This window comes from Canis lupus, chromosome X (genome assembly GCF_011100685.1).
Source record: "Canis lupus familiaris isolate Mischka breed German Shepherd chromosome X, alternate assembly UU_Cfam_GSD_1.0, whole genome shotgun sequence".
Classification (NCBI taxonomy): domain Eukaryota; kingdom Metazoa; phylum Chordata; class Mammalia; order Carnivora; family Canidae; genus Canis; species Canis lupus.
The window spans coordinates 65,418,148-65,442,198 of record NC_049260.1 but is presented as its reverse complement, the minus strand read 5'-3'; the positions used below and the strand labels follow the sequence as shown (position 1 = coordinate 65,442,198).

The 24,051-nt window shown below is 35.7% G+C and overlaps 1 protein-coding gene across 6 annotated transcripts in view; it reads left to right on the top strand.

Moving 5' to 3' along the window:
- Window positions 1-24,051, top strand: part of HDX (highly divergent homeobox) — a 280,805-nt gene that overhangs the window by 171,190 nt on the left and 85,564 nt on the right. For 5 of the 6 annotated variants that reach the window (XR_005386374.1, XR_005386375.1, XR_005386373.1 and 2 more), the window contains exons 6-8: window positions 766-973; window positions 13,694-13,770; window positions 16,957-17,040. Coding sequence is in view for 1 of the 6 variants with exons in the window: in XM_038587792.1 (XP_038443720.1) it covers window positions 766-973; window positions 13,694-13,770; window positions 16,957-17,040 (369 nt within the window). In the remaining 5 variants the exon portion in view is untranslated. The remainder of the gene's footprint in view (window positions 1-765; window positions 974-13,693; window positions 13,771-16,956; window positions 17,041-24,051) is intronic. The other variant, XR_005386377.1, reaches the window with a different exon arrangement.

Sequence of the window (24,051 nt, the reverse complement as noted above, 5' to 3'; positions counted from 1 at the left end):
ATAAAAAGTTTTAAAATTTTGTTCTGGATCCAATGAAATAACATTTTAGAATACTAGAAATACCCAAGTAACTATTAAAGAGTCAAAGTTAATAGAAGTTACATTTTTACCATGGAAGCAAGAATGAAAATGAAATATGAACTGCAGTTATTCTTATATGTCTAGTCCTTTTAGGAAAAGAATCAATTTATGTTTTGTTTGAAAGATATGGTGGATTATTTTTACAGAAATATTAAGTATTTATGAATTTTGACTAATTAAAAAATATAATAATTTATTTAAGAGAAATACTTTGTAACAAATTAATATTGTTATTTATTTATCATTTATCAGAAATTTAAATATGTTTTGTTTAATTTCCTCTCAAGGTTGTTCTGTTTGAATTACGTTTGCTTCATAAAAATAAACATCTGCTTATAAATTTTTATTAGTCCTTTATTCAACATTGTTGGACATTTTGATACATTATACTACATAAAATCAATAAAATAAGCAATTTCAAAAATGTAAAAAAAGTGTTCTACAAGGGACTGCATGTTGCTTGAAAGTCTGAATATTTAGATAAAGTTTATCTTTCTGCTAATAATATATTTAAAAGTAAAAGCATAATTAACTTTTGTTTATTGACTAATAAATACATTTTATTATTTTAGGTACCGGTTTCTTTTTAATCATGTTTTATGCAGCATCCATTTATTATTTTAATGGCTAGAACTGCTAAAGGTTCAATATTTACAAAAACTCCGTTTTTATTTCTCTTAAAAGACTTGGATTGGGAATCGAAGAAGGAAATATCGTTTAATGGGGATTGAAGTTCCTCCTCCAAGAGGAGGCCCTGCTGATTTTTCTGAGCAGCCTGAGCCTGGTTCTTTGTCTGCACTCACATCAGGAGAGGAAGCTGGTCCTGAAGTAGGAGAAGATAATGAAAGAAATGATGAAGTATCTATCTGTTTGTCTGAAGGAAGCTCTCAAGGTATTTTAATATGCTGCACTTACTAATAAAAGTTTTTGTAAATTTGATGGATTTTTACTTGCTTTTCAGCTAATTGCATTTCAAATCTAAAGTCTTCAAAACATTTGGTTAAACATTTGGAAAGAAATGGATTTATTTTGATTTATTTTTATTATACTTTATATATTTACACACATAATGAATTATTTTACAAATTAACATATCCATCTCCTCTCATAGTTATCATTTATGTGTATGACTAGAGCACCTAAAATCTACTTTAAGCAAATTTCTAGTATGCAATATAGAATTGTTAACTGTAATAATAATGCTGTACGTTAATTCTCTAAATTTATACATCCTGTGTAATCACAAATTTGTATCCTTTGACCAAATTTCCCCATTTTCTGGACTTCCCCAGCATGATAACTATCATTCTGTTCTCTGCTTCTATTTGACTTTTTAAGATTTCACATATAAGTGAGATCATGCGGTATTTTTAGTTCTGTTCCTGGCTTATTTCATCTAACATAGTAACTTCCAGGTTCATCCATGTCATTGTAAATGGCAAGATCTCCTTTATTTAAGATTTAATAAATTTGGGATCCCTGGGTGGCTCAGCGGTTTAGCTCCTGCATTTGGCCCCGGGTGTGATCCTGGAGTCCTGGGATTGAGTCCCGCATCAGGCTCCCTGCACGGAGCCTGCTTCTCCCTCTGCCTGTGTTTCTCTCTCTCTCTCTCTCTCTTTCTCTCTCTCATGAATAAATAAATAAAATCTTTCAAAAAAATTGAATAAATTCATGTGTGTGTGTGTGTGTGTGTGTATGGTGTATTCCTATATATAGGAGATATATATATATATATAAATATTATATGTGTTTTACATATATATAATTCTTATATATATATATATATAAATATATTTTTTTCTCACTTTCTTTATCCATTCATCTGTCAACAGATACTTAGGTTGCTTCCATATTTTGGCTAATAGTTATGCTGCAGGAAATGTGGGAGCACAGATATCTCTTTGAGGTGATGATTTTTTTCCTTTGATTATATATCCTGAAGAAGGATTATTAGATTACTAGAAGGATTACTAGATAGAACTACATGGTAGTTCTGTCTTTAAGATTTTGAGGAAACTTCATACTGTTTTCCATAATGGCTGTCCAATTTGCTTTCTGAACAATGGTGTACAAGTGTTCCCTTTATTCTATATCCTCACCAACACCCATTATCTTTTATCTTTTTTTTAAAGTTTTAATGCCTCCAACTAAAGAAATTCCCACACTGAGTCATCACAAGGAACACTTATCTACCACAATAATGATCTCTCACATTTAGAAATGTTGATTATTGCAACAATTCATAATTATAATTAAGTACATGATTGTTTTTATTTTATTGAAATTCTAATCAATTTAGATTATAAAATTATAAATGTATTGTAATAAATACATATGGTATGGTATAATGTGATAAACACCAGAGTAGTAGTCAGACAAACTGGGTGAAAGCCCTGGATCTTCTACTGGGTGATTTTGTGACTTCAGGCAAAACATTTAGTTCATGGTGCTTTAGTTCCACATCTGTAATCTAAGAAGAATAGACTAAATCATCTTTATAGCATTGCCCAGTGTTTCCCTAAGGCGAATTGAAATAATATGTGCCTTCGCAATGAGCACTTTTAGATTTAATTTACATATTATAAATTCATCTACTGTAAATGCAGAATTCAATGATTTTTAGTAAATTTCATAGAGTTGTACAATTATCACCATCACTAAAATCCAATGTTAGAATATTTTCATCACTTCAAAAAATTTATTTGAGCCCATTTGTAATCAACCCTCATTCTCACATCCAAACCTAGACAACCACAGGTCTACTTTCTGACAATGCAAACTTGTATTTTCTGAGTATTTCTTATAAAAGGAATCATACAACACGTAGCCTTTTTGCATCTGAGAGAAAGAAAATCTTGCACTGACCCATTTTATTTTGCTGATCAGAATATTAACAATGTATTTTCCAGTTTAATTTTTGCCTTTTAAATGTGATTATGGATGTCAGAACTTTTTGCTTATAATATTTATCTTGCTAAGTATATCAATCCTTTTCTTTATGATTTCCGATGTTGGCATCATGATTACAAAGTCCTTCATTGTACCACAATTATGTTAACATACCCCTACATTTGCTTCTTATATTATGATGGTTTCATTTTTTCAACTTATTATTTATTCTGGCTAGAATTTATTTAACTGTAAGATGTATGAGGAAAATACCTAATTTTATTTTTTCCAAATGTTTAACCAGCTACTCTATTTGTTAGATAATCCAGCATTTTTCTATTGAGTTTAATTGTAGCTTTTTATCAAGTATAATATATACACACATATACATACACACATACATGCATACATATATATTTGGGTTATCGTATTATGTTACATTGATCTGATTGTTTATACCTGTGGCTTTATAAAATATATAAATATCTGGTAGTTCTCTGATTACTATTCTTAGCTCTTGTAGCACAAATTCTTTTAGATTAACTTTAGAATTGTTTAGTCATAACTTCCCCAATCCCTCTCCCCTAAAATCATTTAAGATTTTTATTGGCACTGCATTAAATCGTAGTAAAATGTGGAAAGATAAATTCAATTTTGCATGTGTTGAGTTTTAGATGACATCAGGACATCCATGTGGAGCTGTTCAGCAAACTCATGGATAATGTGGGTCTGAAGCTCAGAAAAGGAGTTAAGACGTTAAAAGAAATATAGGAACCACCCACATCAAAGCCAAAAAAAATCTAGCATAGAAATAGAAGATTTGGTTAAATGAGAAAATGGAGAACAAGACGGAAAGATGTACAAGAGTTGTGTGTTGAGAAATATCCAAATTTAGGGGCTAGAAGAGAAAAGGGAGCCACCAAAGGAACATTAAGACTGAATAAAGATATTATCTTATTACTAAAATCAAGGAAAGATATTTCAGAAAAAAAGAAATGTCATTGTTTCAGTCATCTTTTGGAAGTTGAATAGAAATTTCTCTCATGGGACATCTAAAATTGTCAAAGGTATATACGTGGACAATATAATTGTGTGCCAGATGATGAGGGACAAGGATAGGAGCTGTTCAAAGAATATAAAGTTATAGTTATACAACTGGAGTACAACTGTTGAACAAATATAGTGCCTATAATTGGTAATTAGGGGTTATAGACTTAAAGAACTTGTTATGAGGATAAATCATATTTTGTTCTTAACACAAAAAAGGACAAGAAACTTTTGGAGGTGATGGATATGTTTATTATCTAGATTGTGGTAATGGTAACATGAGTGTATTCACACGTCCAAACTCACCAAATTGTAAACAGTAAGTTATATGCACTCTGTGTATACCAATTATATCTTAATAAAGCAGGAAAATTAAAATAAAAACGAATGAGAACCCACTGAATTTGGTGCTTAAGAGGTTCTTTCTAAAATCAATGTGTGTTGCAAGGTGGAGGCAGGCAGATTACAGTAGGTTGACTAAAAAGCCTTTAGTATTGCCAGGGCCATATATTTTAATAATAAGTGTCTGAAAAGTTGTATGAGTATTCAAGTGTTTTTTTTCTCTCTCTCTTTCTATCTCCCTCTTCCCTCCCTCTCTCTGTCTTTACCAAAATTTGCTGTTGGTATTGATGAAGATGATAGCATAGAGTTTAGTGTACAGGAAAACTGAAGCAGGAAATAAGAGAGACTATTGCTTCATTTCCAAATCTCTTATTCATAATCAATTTGGTCCATCAAACCATTTTCGTTTTCTGTTAGTCTTTACTAAATTATATGTGCCTAGGAATACTTGTATATTTTTAGTGATTTATATTTTTGTATATTTTTTATTGGAGTTCGATTTGCCAATATACAATATAACACTCAGTGCTCATATCATCAAGTGCCCCACTCAGTGCCCGTCACCCCGTCACCCCATCCCCCCCGCCCACCTTCCTTTCCACTGCCCCTTGTTTGTTTCCCAGAGTTAGGAATCTCTCATAACTTGTCACCCTCTCTGATATTTCTCACTCATTTACTCTCCTTTCCCCTTTAATCCCTTTCATTATTTTTTATATTTCCCAAATGAATGAAACCATATAATGTTTGTCCTTCTCCAATTGACTTACTTCACTCAGCATAATACCCTCCGGTTCTATCCACCTTGGAGCAAATGGTGGGTATTCGTCGTTTCTAATGGCTAATATTCCATTGTATATAAATGTATATACCACACCTTCTTTATTCATTCAGCTTTTGATGGACACTGAGGCTCCTTCCACAGTTTGGCTATTGTGGACATTGCTGCTATAAACATCGGGGTGCAGGTGTCCCAGCCTTTCACTGCATCTGTATCTTGGGGGTAAATCCCCAACAGTGCAATTGCTGAGTTGTAGGGCAGGTCTATTTGTAACTCTTTGAGGAACCTCCACACAGTTTTCCAGAGTGGCTGTACCAGTTCACACTCCCACTGACAGTGCAAGAGGGTTCCCCTTTCTCCACATCCTCTCCAACATTTGTTGCTTCTGTCTTGTTAAATTTCACTATTCTCACTGGTGTGAGGTGGTATCTCAGTGTGGTTTTGATTTGTATTTCCCTGATGGCCAGTGATGTGGAGCATTTTCTCATGTGCTTGTTGGCCATGTCTCTGTCTTCCTCTGTGAAATTTCTGTTCATGTCTCTTGCCCATTTCATGATTGGATTGTTTGTTTCTTTGCTGTTACGTTTAATAAGTTCTTTATACATCTTGGATACTAGCCTTTTATCTATAGGTCATTTGCAAATATCTTCTCTCATGCTGTAGGTTGTCTTTTAGTTTTGTTGACTGTTACTTTTGCTGTGCAGGAGCTTTTGTCCTGATGAAGTCCCAATAGTTCATTTTTACTTTTGTTTCTCTTGCCTTCATAGATGTATCTTGCAAGAAGTTGTTGTGGCCAAGTTCAAAAAGGGTGTTGCTTGTGTTCTCCTCTAGGATTTTGATGGAATCTTGCCTCACATTTAGATATTTCATCCATTTTGAGTTTATCTTTGTGTGTGGTGTAAGATAATGGTCCAGTTTCATTCTTCTGCATGTGGCTGTCCAATTTTCCCAGCACCATTTACTGCAGAGACTGTCCTTTTTCCAGTGGATAGTGTTTCCTACTTTGTTGAATGGTAGTTGACCATAGAGTTGAGGGCCCATTTCTGGATTCTCTATTATGTTCCATTGATCTATGTGTCTGTTTTTGTGCCAGTACCACACTGTCTTGACCACAGCTTTGTAATACAACCTGAAATCTGGCATTGTGATACCCCCGGCTCTGGTTTTCTTTTGCAATATTCCCCTGGCGATTCGGGGTATTTTCAGATTCTGCACAAATCCTAAGATGATTTGTTCCAACTCTCTGAAGAAAGTCCATGATATTTTGATAGGGATTGCATTGAACGTGTAAGTTACCCTGGATAGCATAGACATTTTCACAATATTTATTCTTCCAATCCATGAGTATGGAATATTTTTCCCATCTCTTTGTGTCTTCCTCAATGTCTTTCAGAAGTGGTCTGTAGTTTTTAGGGTATAGATCCTTTACCTCTTTGGTTAGGTTTATTCCTAGTTATCTTATGCTTTTGGGATTGATTCCTTCATTTCTCTTTCTTCAGTCTCATTGTTAGTGTATAGAAATGCCACTTATTTCCGAGCATTGATTTTGTATCCTGCCACACTGCCAAATTGCTGTGTACTTTCAGTGATTTATGAATAGATCTTTAAAGAATGATGGCTGGCAGCCATTTAGAAGATAATAGGGATTTGTTTGTTTCTATGGATGGATGAGAAAAGAAATATTCTGATAAAAGTAAATTACATAAGCCCCTAAAGGGGAATTTCAATCCATGACTTCCATTTCCTCATCTAACAGGGAATTTACAAAATAAGTATTTAGTGGGGGGAAAATGAGTGTATTTTAAGGTTGCTAATGGACCACTGCTCCTTCTCTGGCATTCTTTGTTGATTAATAGTGTGTTCTCTAGATAACTGTATAGTAATTAAAACCTAGTGAGAAAAAGGAGAGAGAATTTAATGCATGAATAAAAAAAAAACACTTGATGGGAAATAAGATTGCCTATAATTCCTCTTCGTGGTTTATTTTTTACAGATGCATAATAACCTTTTCATTCTTATCAGAAATTGGAACAGAAAAGCATAAGAGTCTTAAAATACAAAAAGAACCTTTTTGGAGGTTCTATTTCCAATGAGTTCTGTACTGTTTTCCTCCTTATTTTGCTGATGGAAAATACTAATCTGATTAATTTAATTGCGTGATCCTTCTGTGATGATCAAGCAAATTGTATCATTCGGCCTGGACTAATATAACTTTCAGATATGCTCACCATATACTCTTTCAGTTATGAAAATGTAGTTAAATGTGTTTATTTTGAGATTTACATTAGTTACATCTGAGAGACATAGAGAAAAAATAGTCAATATAATTGCCCATACTATTTCAAAAATCTAGCAATTGAAATTCAGAGTCCTTTATGTTATAGCTATTGATTTAAGAGAGTTAGTCTTCTAAATGTCTAAGAAAAAAACATCTTTAAAGCAAGGCTTACATTTTACATGTTAAAAATCAATTAAAAATCATGTTAAATTTCTCTAGAAAAAATCTACAAGCTAAAATAAGCATTATAGTTTTAAAATACAGTAAAAGGCAAGTTTAGCCAAAATCTCCAAAAAGTGTTCTTGATCCTTTAGCAGTTTCAGTTTCATTTCCTTTTTTTCTGAGAGTTCAGGTACTTCCCTGATACAAAGCTTCTGACTTACCTCTTATTTCCACCTTCTATCTCCCACCTTCACTACTCCCATTTCTTTTTCCTTTCCCTGTGTGGAAGTGAAGAGAAAGGAGATATGGTAAAGCTACCTGACTTCACCCCTCACACAACTGCAAACTCTAACAAAAGTAATAGATGATTCAGCTCTTTATTTTAAAGTTCTGTGTCTACTAAAACATATGCATGGTTGAGCAATCTTAAAGATTTTTACTATCCAGAGAATCAAACTGTTTAAACTATAAGAACAATTAACATCTATATTGTTAAATTTTATAACAAAGCCTCTTATCAGCTGTATCTATTATGTGGGTGTCCATATAAAATATATTTCTGCATAGTTACTCCACATAAGTGTATGGCTACCATATAGAGTGCCCTCTAGCATTTTCACTGATTACTAATTTTACTTATTTGTTCACTTTTCAATTTGCAGAGTTGCTTTTCCTGAGGAATAAGCAGACACATTGTACTTAGCTTTCAAACTTGCAGTAATGTCAAAGCTATCTGCAAGCAAAAGAAAACATGCCTCATTTAGCTGTATCACTTCATAACATTATATTTTAGAAATCCTCAAAACAGCTTTTCTTAACATCCAACAAAATAAACCCTGCATGTACATGTGGCTAGTAAAGCAGAAATGTATATAGTTATGAGCAAGTAAGAACAGAAATATGAGACAAACCTATAAGGAATGATAACAGTAATGATCTTATTGATGAGCACTATAACCTCTATTCTTACAGCATTAGTACTAATACTAGCTCTGCACCTAAATCTGTTAACAATCCCCACTTCTTCATTTCATTTAGTTGCTGATTACATAGGACTTGAAATTTCTGTGATTTGAAATGTCTAAATAATGAATAAAGTCTCCTCCATCTAGCAGTCATTTTTATTACAAAATTACATTGAATTTATGGTGTTCAATAGAGGCAGCAAAAACATTTCACAAAACACAACATCCATTCATGATAAAAACCCTCAACAAAGTAACTGTAGGGGAACATATCTCAACACAATAAAAATCATATATGAAAAACCCACAGCTAATGCCATTTGCAATGGGGAGAAACTGAGAACTTTTTCTCTACAGTCAGGAACAAAACAGAGATGTCCACTTCCACTGCTGCTGTTTAACATAGTTCTGGAAGTCCTAGCCATAGGAAACAGAAAACAAAAGAAATGAAAGGAATCTAAATTGGCAATAAAGAAGTCACACTTTCACTATTTACAGATGTTATGACATTCTACATAGAAAATTCAAAAGACTCCAACAAAAAACTGCTAGGACTGATACATGAATTCAGTAAAGTTTCAGGACACAAAATCGACATACAGAAATCTATTGCAATTCTATACACTAATAAGGAAGCAGCAGAAAAATAAATCAAGGAATTAATCCCATTTAAAATTGCACCCCAAATCATGAGATACCGAGGAATAAACCCAACCAAAGAGGCTCTTTTTTTTTCTTACTACTCTATTTTTATGATAATCTTGTAAAGAGGCTCAAGGAGCTGCCTTAGGCAGCAGGCAGCCTCTTTAGCATCTTTTCTCTCTGCCAGCATCCTCTGCTGCTGTTTTGCCAGGCACTTCCTGGCAGAATAATGGGCCCCTAGGTCATGATAGCAGTCCTGGTAGGCTTTGGCCACCTGGGTGGACTGCGCCAGCTCCTTGGCACAGTTCTGCCTGCAGCTATTGCCTTCCTGCTGCTGACAAGCCTTCAGCTTCTCCTGGATAATGTTAAGGATTTCTTGATCCACTTTATAGTCTCCCTTGCATTCTGCTTCAAACATGCACAAGACATCCTTTTACTGGCACTTATGTGAGAAATTGAAAGGACACAAAAAAATGGATAAACATTCCATGTTCATAGATTGAAAGATAAAAATACTGTTAAAATGTCTATACTACCCAAAACAATCTATACATTTAATGCATTCCTTATCAAAATGCCAACATCAATTTTTACAGAGCTAGCATAAACAACCTAAAATTTGTATAGAACTACAAAAGATTACAAATAGCCAAAGCAGGGGCACCTGGGTGGCTCAGTGGTTGAGCATCTGCCTTTGGTTCAGGTCATAATCCTAGGGTCCTAGGATCAAGTCCTGCTCAGGTTACCTGTAGGGAGCCTGCTTCTCCTTCTGCCTATGTCTCTGCCTCTCTCTGTATGTCTCTCATGAATAAATAATTAAAAATCTTTAAAACACACACACACACACAAATGGCCAAGGTAACCCTGAAAAAGAAAAGCAAAACTGGAAGCATCACAATTCTAGATTGTATTACAAAGCTGTAGTGATCAAGATGGTGTGGTACTGGCACCGAAATAGACACATAAACCAATAGAACAGAATAGAAAACCCAGAAATGAACCCACAGCTATGTCAATTAATCTTTGACAAGGCAAGTATGATATCCAATGTGAAAAAGACAATCTCTTCCACAAATGGTGGTGGGAAAACTGGACAGCTACAGGCAAAAGACAACATTCACAATATAAATTCAGAATGGATGAGACCTAAATGTGAGATCTGAAACCATAATAATCCTAGAAGTGAACACAGGCAGTAATTTCTTTGACACTGGCTGTAGTAACTTCCTTCTAGATATGTCTCCTAAGGCAAGGGGAAAAAAAGCAAAAATAAACTATTGGGACTACATGAAAATAAAAAGCTTCTGCTCAATGAAGGAAACAATCAATAAAACTAAAAGACAACGTATGGAATGGCTGAAGATATTTGTAAATGACATCCAATAAAGCATTAGTATCCAAAATATATAAAGAATGTATAAAGCTCAACACCCAAAAAATGAATAACCCAGTTACAAAATGGGCAGGAGATGTGAATAGACATTTTTATAATGAAGACATACAGATGGCCAACAGCCACATGAAAAGATGTTCAACATCATTCATCATCAGGGAAATGCAAATCAAAACTACAATGAGATATCATCTCACATCTGTCAGATGGCTGAAATTAAAAAAAAAAAGCCCTGGGGATGATGTGAAGAACTATTGTGTCCTGTTGGTGGGAATGCAAACTGATTAGCCACTGTGGAAACTTTTGGAAGTTTCTCAAAAAATTAAAAATAGAACTACCCTATAATCCAGTAATGGAACTCCTAGGTAATTACACAAAGAATACAAAAATACTAATTTGAAAGGATTTATACACCCATACGTTTATTGCAGCAATATTTACAATAGTCAAACTATGGAAGCAGCCTAAGTGTGTATTGATAGATAAATGGATAAAGAAAATGTAGTATATACATATTCAATAGATTATTATTCAGCAATAAAATAAAATGAAATTTTACCATTTACAACAACATGGAGTTAGAGAGTAGTATGCTAAGCAAAATAAATCAGTTAGAGAAAGATCAGTCTTATGCAGAATTTAAGAAACAAAATATATAAGTAAAGGGAATAAAAAAGGAGAGAGAGAGACAAACTAAGAAACAGACTCTTAACTATAGAGAACAAACTGATGGTTACCAGTAGGGAAGTGTGTGGGGATGGGTGAAATAGGTGATGGAGATTAAAGAGTACATTTGTGGTAAGCAGTGAGCGTTGTATGAAGTGATGAATCACTATTTTACATACTTGAACCTTATATCATACTGTATGTTAACTAACTGGAATTTAGATAAAAACTTGAAAATAACTAACTTGATAAAAACATAAATTGAATTTATGGTGGACTTTGCATTAAAATTCTGGTAAGGTTTTTCTGTATATCTTAAACCTAATTCTCTATGTCTTCATGTGAGTTCCTCAGTTAGCCATGTTTTTGCTTGTTCATGCTCCATGCTCGTAGAGGGCACCTCTATATATCTTTCCATGTGAAGGAATGGATCTGGAAAAAATCTTAGGAGGACTGATAAATATTTTTGTTCTACTTTCTATAGTGAAATAAAACATCAGTTACCAAGAGGCTGAGAACTTCAACTAGTGTTTAAATAATCTCAATGACATGACTGTGCATAGAAAGAAACATGGGGCAGAGCAGGCTGGGCTGCTCATTGATTTAGTGCCACCTTCAGCCCAGGGCCTGATCCTGGAGACCCAGCAGAGAGTACCACGTCGGGCTCCCTGCATGCATGGAGCATACTTCTCCCTTTGCCTGTGTCTCTGCCTCTCTGTATCTCTCATAAATAAGTAAATAAAATCTTAAAAAAAAAGAAACTTACTGCCCTGTTTTACTAAGGAGTAGAGGTAGGGATAATCTAAGACAAGACTTTATTTTGTAGATACCATATGCTGTGAACCAGCCACTTTTCCTAGCTCAACACAGAGAGCTTTTTAATAGACTTGTTCCTCTGAATTAATTTTTCCTAGTTTATTTTTTTCGCATTTTTAGAATATTGAATTTTTAAATTTCATTTAAAATCAATTAATTAACATATAATGCATTTAGTTTAGAGGTAGACTTTAGTGATTCATCAGTTGCATTTAACCCAGTGCTCATTACATCAAGTGCCCTCCTTAATGTTCATCACTCCTTCACCCCACCCCCCACCTTTCCTCTAGCAATCCCCAGTTTGTGTCCTATATTTAGGAGTCTCTTATGGTTTGTCTCCTTTTTGATCATAAAGGGAATACATGTTCATTATAGAAAATATAATAAAATACAGTGAAAAAACTTGAAATAATCCCACTTCTCAGTAATGAATTTTCTTAAAATTGGAGTGCGTCGAATATTTTCCAGTGTTTTCTCTTTATATATACAGGTATGTGTGTGTGTTCACATACACATGCTTCTTCAAAAAAAATGGAAATGTACTGTATTTATAGTTTTATATCATGTATTCAAAATTATTTTTATCATTTTTCTCTTATTACAGCAAGCAATACAAGTTCATTTTTAAAATATCTAAATATAAGTAAGCAACTTGAAAAAAAGAAGTATCAAAATAAAATTAGACAAAAGGAAGAAAAAATGAATTCCTGTAATTCCATCCAGGAATAATAATGTCTGTTTTGGTATAAATAATGTCAGTCTTTTCATTGTCTATGAAAATGTACACTTTTTTTTCCTTTTATAAAATTAAGATCACAGGGGCACCTGGGTGGCTTGGTTAAATGTCCAACTCTTGGTTTTGGCTCAGGTTGTGATCTCAGGATCATGATATCAAGCCCCACATTGGACTCTGTGCTCAGCATGGAGTCTGCTTGAGATTCTCTCTCTCTCTCCCTCTACCCCTCTCCCATTTGCACTTACTCTCTAAAAAAAGAAATCAAATTAAATTAAATCACAGTGTACCTACATAGTAGGATTTGTCACCATCACTTGTTCACTTTCCAATAGATAATGATATTTTCCTTATTATAAACTATTCTTGTCCTTCAATTTTATAGTATTTATTGTAGGAACAGGTCCTAAATGATTTCTCCAATTCTCCATTGTGAAGCATATAGGCTGCTTCCATGTTTTTCCAATTATACAGTACAGTAGTGGCCATCCTTGTATTTACACCTATCCACACTTCCTAGAATGCAGTGTTAGAAATACAATTGCTCATCAAAGCATATATGATGTGAATTTATCATCTTTGGGTTTTTATTTTTTTCATTTTAAATATTTTATTTATTTATTTGACAAAAAGAGCAAGAAAGCACAAGCAGGGGGAGTGGCAGGAGGAGAGAGAGAAGCAGGCTCCCCACTGAGCAGGGAGCCCAATGTGGGACTCAATCCCAGGACCCTGGAATCATGACCTGAGGAGAAGGCAGATGCTAATCGACTGAGCCACTAATGCACACCCATTTGTGTCTTTTTAAAATAGAGAAATTATTTAAGTGATCTTGTGAAAAACATTCTCAATAAAGTTTTGAGGAATGAAAAATGAAATCATAGCCTTTTTATTTTTTCTATAGAAGAGTCCAGTGAAGTTCCAAATGAGGCAAGGGCTCATAAGGAAGAGGACCACCATGCAGTATCTGCAGATAATGTGGTATGTACATATTGAAATTCTTTCCTCATGATGGATTTCAAGGATATGTTTCCAGTTGGTAATAATATCAGTGTTACCATAATTAAATCCTGCTCCATTTCACAAACCAAAACAAAGCTGTCACCAATGAATTTATGTATCTTTGAGGGCTTAAGAAATGAAATTTAAATATTTGAGGGTTTAAGAAATGAAATTTAAAGCACTGTCATTTGTACCTCAAATTTTTATGACTGAAGAGATTTGCAAATATAAAAATTTAATGCTTACTACAGATAGACATTTTTTACATATGTTATTCTTCTTTAACACATTTAGCAAAGAGCAGATTTCTTTCATTTAACAGATGGAGAAATTACGACTGAGGTTAGCCTGCAATCATGAAAGAAGCCTTTGTTAGTTCTAAGATTGTATCCAAGGATTCCTGATTCAGAGTTCTCTGTTCAGACCATATCTATCTCTACTATGTTTGGAGCCTTTCCTCTTTCTAGTTGAATTAGATTCTCTTAGTCTTCTTTAAAACTGCACTAATGGAGGAAAGACAATATTCAAAGACTGAATAACAGGCAGAGACAGACTGTATGTGGATTAAACTTGGATTTGTGAAAATGTAAACATTATTAGTATACATAAATGTTCTCCAAGCAGCATGTTTTTATTTTAGCAGCATGTTTATATCCTGACTCCATTAAGTAATACAGAAATCAAGATAGTATTAAAATCAAACATAAAAGCAAGGGCCATTTTTTTTTTCTTCTAAATCAATGATTTTTGCTTGATTGCAATCTTTTTTTTTCTAAAAGATTTTATTTATCCATGAGGGTCACAGGAGAGACAGAGACATAGGTAGAGGGAGAAGCAAGCTCCCTGCGGGGAGCCTGATGTGGAACTCGATCCCAGGACCCTGGGATCATGACCTGAGCCAAAGGTAGACACTCAACCACTGAGCCACCCAGCTACCTCTTGATTGCAATCTTTAAAAAAAATAGTCCCTGTAATGGATTTTTCTGTTACAAAATGAGTGTAACTTCATTTACCCTGGCTTCCATTACAAATGACATTATATGACATTATAATTCTGCCACATCTCCTTACTAGAAATTGAACACATAAAATACAGTTTTGCTCTTTTTTGTTAAACATCAACAGTATATAACAGTATTTTCCACATGCAGGATATAGTTTAGGATTACATTTTATTGATTTCAGTCCTAATTTAAATTGATGTTTGACTCTACTAACACAACTCAGTAGGCATATAGGAAAGCAAACTTTTATTTTGATGCAGTGTTTTCATTGGATAGCTGGTAATAATTATTTTCCACAATTGATTGTGTTAATATTCTTAAATTCCATGAAGTAATAATCTCCTCTGTTTTAGGTTCGGGTCACACTAAATAAGTTATATACTATTATTTACAAATTAAACTTTTTCCCACAAAAAACCAAACAACAACAACAACAAAAAAAAAAAAAACACTTTTTTCCCCCATAGACACATGCTCACATTTAATCTGAATTTCTCTGCACTGGATCTCCCTCAGCAGACATTTGGAAATAATAAATAAAATAATGACATAGAATGACCCAAATCGCTTAGCACCTCCTAATTTTTGAAAAAAAAAAACACAATTATTTTTTAGAGACAGAACTTTAAACCTTCAAAGCCTCATCTCTGTCTGCAACTTTTGAATGCCCCCAATTATTCATAGATGGCAAATCACAAAAACATATTAAGACTGATTTACATGCACAAACCTATAGAGTGGCCTTTGGTGCTTTCTTCCCTGGGATACTTATTATCTCCTTTTCCCAAGAACTGATCCAAATAAAGAATCTAAAAAAATTTTTTTAGAAAGTATACCAGGTCTTGTGAAAACTGACATGATTAAACCCCAAGTTTATAGTGATTTCAATAAAAACCAAAACATTAGATTCATGTCCAGTCATCAGTAGAAAGCAATTTCTTTGCAACTATCCTCTTGACTCAGAAACCTGCAAGTCACACACCCTGTTATGGTTACATATCCTCATAGGCCATGTATTAAGCATGATCATTCCACATATGTTTGGGACTTCTAAAAATTGTTATTCAAATTCCAATGAATTAATATACAGTATATTATTTTCATGTGTACAATGTAATGATTCAACACTTCCACACAACACTGGTGCTCAGATATTTAGAGTTTATTTTGGTTTTGGTTTTTCTTTTTTTTTTTAAATATTCCATGATTAGAGAACTTTCCTTGCCCCCATGGTTACAGTATAGTGGTCATTCTTCACATAAGCAGTAGGCTGTTTTATTCACTCTTTTGACAGATGTTTAATTAGTACCTACTATGTACAAAATACTGTACAAACTATGTTGCACCTTAATTCTAAAGCTAATGGCAGTTTAGCATCTCTCTTTCTCTCTCCTTACTTACTGTACAGTGAAGGAAGAAAACACCCAAGTTATTTTTATTAATATATCATAAATATTTGGTTTCAATTGTGTAGCCCATAATGGAGTGCATTAAATAAGTGACTTAAAAAAATCCCTGGGGATGCCTGGGTGGCTCAGCGATTGGGCATCTGCCTTCGGCTCAGGTCGTGATCCCAGGATCTGGGATTGAGTCCTACATTGAGCTCCCTGCAAGGAGCCTACTTCTCTCTCTGCCTATGTCTCTTCCTCTCTCTCAGTCTGTGTCTCACATGAATAAATAAATAAATTTTTAAAATCCCTGTATTTGACTTTGGAAGCATGTCACATGTTGATATTTTACATTAGAAGTTGTAAATAAATGTATAGTAATTAAAAAAAAAACTTGCAACAAAGTAGGTATGGTTAGCATTAAATAGATTACTTTTACACAAAATGTGTTTCCTATCACTGGAAGGCACTATTTAAGCAGAATTCAAATGCCTATTTTTTTCAAAAATATTATGAAAGAAATTTTTCTATTTTAAATAGTATTTTAATAGTTTTCTATTTACTAAGCAGCCATAAATTAAAGGTAGAGAAAGATGGCTCAGACACACACTGGGTATAACACTGAAGAGCCATTCAGAGTTTATTCTGGATAACCTAGACTAGATAATCCCATCATTAAAACTAAACATTAAATGTTTATGTTCTATACATTGTTGAGTATAGTGATGATGATCAGATAGGTACTTATGAAAATTTCTCAACTTGTGTTACAGAAAATAGAAATTATTGATGATGAAGAAAGTGACATGATAAGTAATTCTGAAGTTGAACAAGTGAATTCTCTCTTGGATTATAAGGTGAAAATAATTTCAAATTCTGAATTCATTAAGAGAAAGCTTTAAATGAGACAGACTTTTATGGTGCCTATGTACTAACTTATTTCACTTTCCCTTTTATTTGATAAGTTAAACTGGGACTCCTCATTGACTTTCTCAGGCACTTGATTTCAGTCAGCATGCTGGACACTTTAATCAAATCTGGCTGGTTTGCTGATTATGGTTTTAAGCAAAGAGCTTGCTGAGTGGAAGTAGGTATTTATAGTGTATGTCAAGGTGAGGCAGGGCATAATTGTGCTTAATGCGAAATTTATGACAGTGACTATAAAGCTAAAGTTTATTTTTAAATAGTGGTAATGGGGAGATTTTTTTCCAGTGATCCTTGCTAATTTTCTCTTGAATTGCAACTTCTGAAGAACATTTTTAAGAAACCTCTTTTACATTTTAATAACAATTCCCCAGGGGGCAGAGCAAGATGGTGGAGGAGTAGGGTCCCCAAGTCACCTGTCCCCACCAACTTACCTAGATAATTTTCAAATCATCCTGAAAACCTACAAATTCGACCTGAGATTTAAAGAGAGAACAGCTGGAACGCTACAGAGAGAAGAGTTTGCACTTCTAACAAGGTAGGAAGACAGAAAAAAATAAAATATAAAAGAATCAAGTGGAGGAGGGACCCCCCGTGAGGAGCCGGGCTAAGGCCGGGTGGCGAAAGCCTCCAGGACAGGAAAGTTTAGTCCCGGAGAAGCAGGAACTTTAAACATCCACACGAGGGGGATTCCTGGGTAGCTCAGTGGTTGAGCACCTGCCTTTGGCCCAGGGCATGATCTTGGAGTCCCGGAATCGAGTCCCATATCGGGCTCCCTGTGTGAAACCTGCTTCTCTCTCTTTCTCTCTCTCTCTCTCTCTCTCTCTCTCTCTCTGTCTCTGTCTCTCATGAATAAATAAATAAAATATTTTTAAAAATCTGCACCAGATTCTTCCCAGACAGAAAGATGCTTAGCAGGGAAACCTGGCAGAACCAAAGGAGGGGCAGTGGAGCATCCAGTCTCCAGGGCCACTAAGAGGAAGTGCGCCCGGGGGAGAGCACTCCACAGACTGTGGGCCAAGCTCTGTAAAGGGCTGGAGCACACGCCCGGCAGGGCCTCGTGAGAAGCTCAGGCGGTGGCTCTCGGCGGAGGGGTCTGCGCCCGGCTGCCTTCGGAAACCGTAGCCCTGGGAGCGCAATTCCAGCAGCACAGGCCCCAGATTCCAGGGCACCGGGCAGACACAGCCCAGGATCCTGCATTCCCCCGAGACAGAGATGGGAAGGACACAGGACACTGAGGACTCCCCTGCCACTGGGCGGCTCCAAGCTGTGAAGGTCAGCACCCCCCACCCCCGGAGCATCCAGGCCAGTTCAGACTGGGAGACTGTGGTAGTTACTGCAGGAGCTGACTCCAGACATGGAGAGCTGACCATCGCCATTGTTCTTGTTCCTCCTTCTGTCACCCTGTGCCTGGGAGGAGCGGGGCAGCCAGGGAAGAGAAACCTCATGGGGTAAACAGCTCCCACTGAGCCATGGACCTGGCAGGGGGTGGAGCAGCTCCCCCAGGTGCACACACCTGAGAATCAGCACAGCAGGCCCCTCCCCCAGAAGACCAGCTGGAAGGACAGGGGAAGAGCAAGTTCTTGACCGAGCAGTGCTAGAAAGCTCCAAGGGAAGTCTAGGGATTTATAGTATATAGAACCAGAGGATACCCCTCCTTGTTTTTTTTCTTTCTTTTTTTTTCCTTTTCCCAGTACAACTCATTTTTTAGCCACTGTGCACTGAGCAAAATTATTAGAAAGAAGAACTCACCACAAAACAAAGAATCAGAAACAGCACTCTATGCCACAGTTACAGAATTTGGATTCCAATTTGATGTCAGAAAACCAATTCAGAAGGACAATTATATAACAACTGGTGAATCTGGAAAAAAAAAGCATAAAGGATTCAAGAGACTTCATGACTGAAGAATTTAGATCTAATCAGGCAGAAATTAAAAATCAATTAAATGAGATGCAATCCAAACTGGAAGTCCTAACGATGAGAGATAATGAGGTACAAGAACGAGTGAGTGACATAGAAGACAAGTTGATGGCAAGGAAGGAAGCTGAGTTAAAAAGAGAAAAACAATTAAAAGACCATGAGGAAAGGTTAAGGGAAATAAATGACAGCCTCTGAAAGAAAAATCTACATTTGATTGGGGTTCCAGGAGGACCAGAAAGCATATTTGAACAAATCATAGCTGAGAACTTCCCTAACTGGGGGAGGGAAACAGGCATTCAGATCCAGGAGATAGAGAGATCCCCTGCAAAAATTAAGAAAAACCCTTCAACACCTCGACATATAATTGTGAAAATTGCAAATTTCAAAAATAAAGAGAAAAATCCTTAAAGCAGTGAGAGACAAGAGATTCTTAATATATGGGGAGAAATATCAGATTAAGAGGATACCTCTCCACAGAGACCTGGCTGGCCAGAAAGGTCTGGCATAATATACTCAGGGTACTAAATGAGAAGAACATGGAGCCAAGAATACTTTATCCAGTAAGGCTCTCATTCAGAATAGAAGGAGAGATAAAGAGCTTCCAAGATAGGCAGAAACTGGAAGAATATGTCACCACCAAACCAGCTCTGCAAAATATATTAAGGGGAACTCTGCAAAAGAAAGAGGAAGCCCAAAGAAATAAGCCACAAAAGCAAGGACTGAATAGGTATTACAATGACACTAAATTCATATCTTTCAAAAGTACCTCTGAATGTCAATGGGCTTAAAGATCCCATCAAAAGACACAGAGTTGCAGCATGGATAAAAAAGCCAGACCCATCTATTTGCTGTCTACAAGAGACTCATTTTAAACAAAAGGACATCTAGAGCCTGAAAATAAAAGGTTGGAGAACCATGTACCATTCAAATGGCCCTCAAAAGAAAGCAGGGGTAGCCATCCTTATATCAGATAAACTAAAGTTTATCCCGAAGACTGTGGTAAGAGATGAAGAGGGACACTATATCATACTTAAAGGATCTAGCCAAGAAGAGGACCTAACAATCATCAATATTTATGCCCCAAATGTGGGATCTGCCAAGTATATCAATCAATTAATACCCAAAGTAAAGACATCCTTAAATAATAATACACTTATACTTGGTGACTTGAATGTAGCGCTTTCTACACTTGACGGGTTTCAAAGCACAACATCTCCAAAGAAGCAAGAGCTTTAAGTGATACACTGAACCAGATGGATTTCACAGATATTTACAGAACTTTACATCCAAACGCAATGGAATACACATTTTTCTCAGATGCACATGGAACTTTCCCCAGAATAGACCACATACTGGGTCACAAATCAGATCTTAACAGATACCAAAAGATTGGGATCGTCCCCTGCATATTTTCAGACCATAATGCTTTGAAACTGGAACTCAATCACAAGAAGAAATTTGGAAGCAATTCAAACAAATGGAGGTTAAAGAGCATCCTGCTAAAAGAAGAAAGGGTCAGCCAGGACATTAGAGAAGAATTAAAAATATTCATGGAAACTAATGAGAATGAAGATACAACCATTCAAAATCTTCGGGATACAGCCAAAGCAGTCCTGAGAGGGAAATACATCGCAATACAAGCATCCCTCAAAAAAACGGAAAAAAACTCAAATACACAAGCTAACCTTGCACCTAAAGGAACTGGAGAAAAACACCAAGTAAAACCTACATGGAGCAGAAGAAGAGACTTCATAAAGATTCGAGCAGAACCTAATGAAATAGAGACCAGAAGAACTGTAGAACATATCAATAAAATAAGGAGTTGGTTCTTTGATAGAACTAATAAGATAGATAAACCATCAGCCAGCCGTATTAAAAACAAGAGAGAAAAGACTAATTAATAGAATCAAGAATGAAAAAGGAGAGATCAACACAGATAACAAGGAAATACAAACGATTTATAAAACTTATTATGAGCAGCTATACACCAATAAATTAGGTAATCTAGAAGACATGAACACATTTATGAAAAACCATGAAGTACCTAAACTGGAACAGGAAGAAAAAAAAACCTGAACAGGCCGATAACCAGGGAGGAAATTGAAGCAGTCATCAAAAACTTCCCAAAACAGAAAAGTCACGGGCCAGATGGCTTCACAGGGGAATTCTATCAAATGTTTAAAGAAGCAATACCTATTCTACTAAAGGAGTTCCAAAAGATAGAATGGGATGGAATTCTTCCAAACTCGTTTAATGAGGCCAGCATCATCTTAGTTTTAAAACCAAAGACCCTACCAAAAAGGAAAATTATAGGCCAATAACCCTGATGAACACAGATGCAAAAATTCCCAACAAGATGCTAGCCAATAGGATCCAACAGTACATTAAGAAGATTATTGACCATTCCCAAGTGAGATTTATCCCTGGGATGTAAGGCTGGTTCAACACACTTAAAGCAAACATTGTGATGGATAATTTCAACAAGAGAAAAAAACAAGAAACAAATGATCCTCTCAATAGATGCAGATAAAGCATTTGACAAAATACAGCATCCATTCCTGATCAAAACTCTTCAGAGTGTAGGGATACAGGGAACATTCCTCAGCATCTTAAAATTCATCTACGAAAAGCCCACAGCCAATATAATTCTCAATGGGGAAACACTGGGAGCCTTTTCCCTAAGATCAGGAATAAGACAGGGATGTTCACTCTGACCACTGCTATTCAACATAGTACTAGAAGTCCTAGCCTCAGCAATCAGGCAACAAAAAGAAATAAAAGGCATTCAAATTGGCAAAGCAGTCCACCTCTTCCTCTTTGCAGATGACATGATATCGTATGTAGAAAACCCAGAAGACTCCACCCCAAGATTGCTAGAACTCATACAGCAATTCAGCAGTGTGGCAGAATACAAAATCAATGCCCAGAAGTCAGTGGCATTTCTATACACTAACACTGAGACTGAAGAAAGAAATTAAGGAGTCAATCCCATTGACAATTGCACCCAAAAGCATAAGATACCTAGGAATAAACCTAACCAAAGAGGTAAAGGATCTATACCCTAAAAACTACAGAACACTTCTGAAAGAAATTGAGGAAGACACAAATAGATGGAAAAGTATTCCATGCTCATGAATTGGAAGAATTACTATTGTGAAGATGCCAGTGCTACCCAGGGAAATTTACCCATTTAATGCAATTGCTACCAAAATACCATGGACTTTCTTCAGAGAGTTGGGACAAATCATCTTAAGATTTGTGTGGAATCAGAAAAGACCCCGAATAGCCAGGGGGATATTGAAAAATAAAACCAGAGCTGGGGGCATCACAATGCCAGATTTCAGGTTGTACTACAAAGCTGTAATCATCAAGACAGTGTGGTACTGGCACAGAAACAGACTATAGATCAATGGAAAGAATATAGAATCAAGAAATGGGCCCTCAATTCTTTGGTCAACTAATATTTGACAAAGCAGGAAAGACTATCCACAATAAATGATGCTGGGAATATTGGATAGCCACGTGCAGAAGAATGAAACTAGACCATTCTCTTACATGATACACAAAGGTTAACTAATTTAATTAGAAAAGACAATAGTTTTCATTTTCTCAAAAATATTTTTAGTTTTACTATAATTGAAGGTTATGTCATTCAACAAATTTTTTCCTAAATGTTTATAACATGTCAGACTTTATAATAGTGAATATTGTAAATACAGAAGGAAATTTTCTTTTGAAATTTATTTGGGGGATGCCTGGATGGCTCAGTGGTTGGACGCCTGCCTTCGGCTCAGGTCGTGATCCTGGGATCTGGGATTGAGTCCCACATCGGGCTCTCTGCCAGGAGCCTGCTTCTCCCTCTGCCTATGTCTCTGCCTCTCTCCTTCTCTCCGTGTCTCTTATGAATAAATAAATAAATCTTTTTAAAAAGAAATTTATTTGATACATGCTCAAAGACCACTGTATAATCCTGTATTTTAACTGTATTTTCCACTAATAAAATTATAAGATTGTTGTTTCTGAACTACAAGATATCATCCTGATCTCTCCTCATTGGTCATAAAATATTTCTAAATGCCCAGTTCAGGTTTAAATGGGCTCTTTACCACTTGACACAGGGTATGGAAACTATAGAGGGGAGGACTGGATTGCACAGCTGTTAAAGATTATCCATTTAGCAGTCTGAAAGAGGTCAATGGGTTAGGCTCAGAACAAAGATACTTTCCAGAACCTCATCTTTCTGGAGTAACACTTGAGAAGATTTGGAGCTAAAGACCAGAGTGGGGTAGAGTGTCCAATTCAGGCATGCTAATTAACGTTTTTATTGAACTCTACAGTTCGTATAATCTGTGTTTTCCACTGTGGTAAATGCTGTGGTAACAAGGAGTTCTTAACTATAAAATGTTTTTGACAACATATCACATACTACATAAATTTCTTTCCCTTAACTCTAAAAAATTAGCACCTATATAGAAATATATTTTTTCATAATCATTATAAAAAATACTTCACCTCATCTGTGAATTGTATTGCCTTAATTCTAAAGTAAGGACAACTTAGTAAAAGAAAGAAGGTGGCAGACTAGGAGACTCCAGAGCTCCTCTTCCCACAGACACACCTAGGCAAGGCTATATCTATGCAACTAACTCTGAAAACAGCATGAACACTAGCAGAAGAGACATTCCACAGCTAGTCTTAGAGAGAAAGCCACGTTAAAAAGGGTAAGATGAACAGAGATGCAGTTGGGAACCAAACCCCTTGTGTGACTAAACACAAACAAGAGGGATATCACAACTATGGGGATTTGGGAGACTCAGACCCCACACAGGGCACTGTTGGTACTGGAGACACACTGAGAAGACAAGTCCCTCATAATGTCTGACTTTAAAAACTAGCAGTCTTTAACTCTGGGAGCTTTAAAATTCAGTAAACTTAATGCCAGAAAAGCTGGAATTGATAGGAAAAGAGCCAGAATATTCATAATATAAATGGACCCAAGACACAGCACAGAAGCAGCAGTT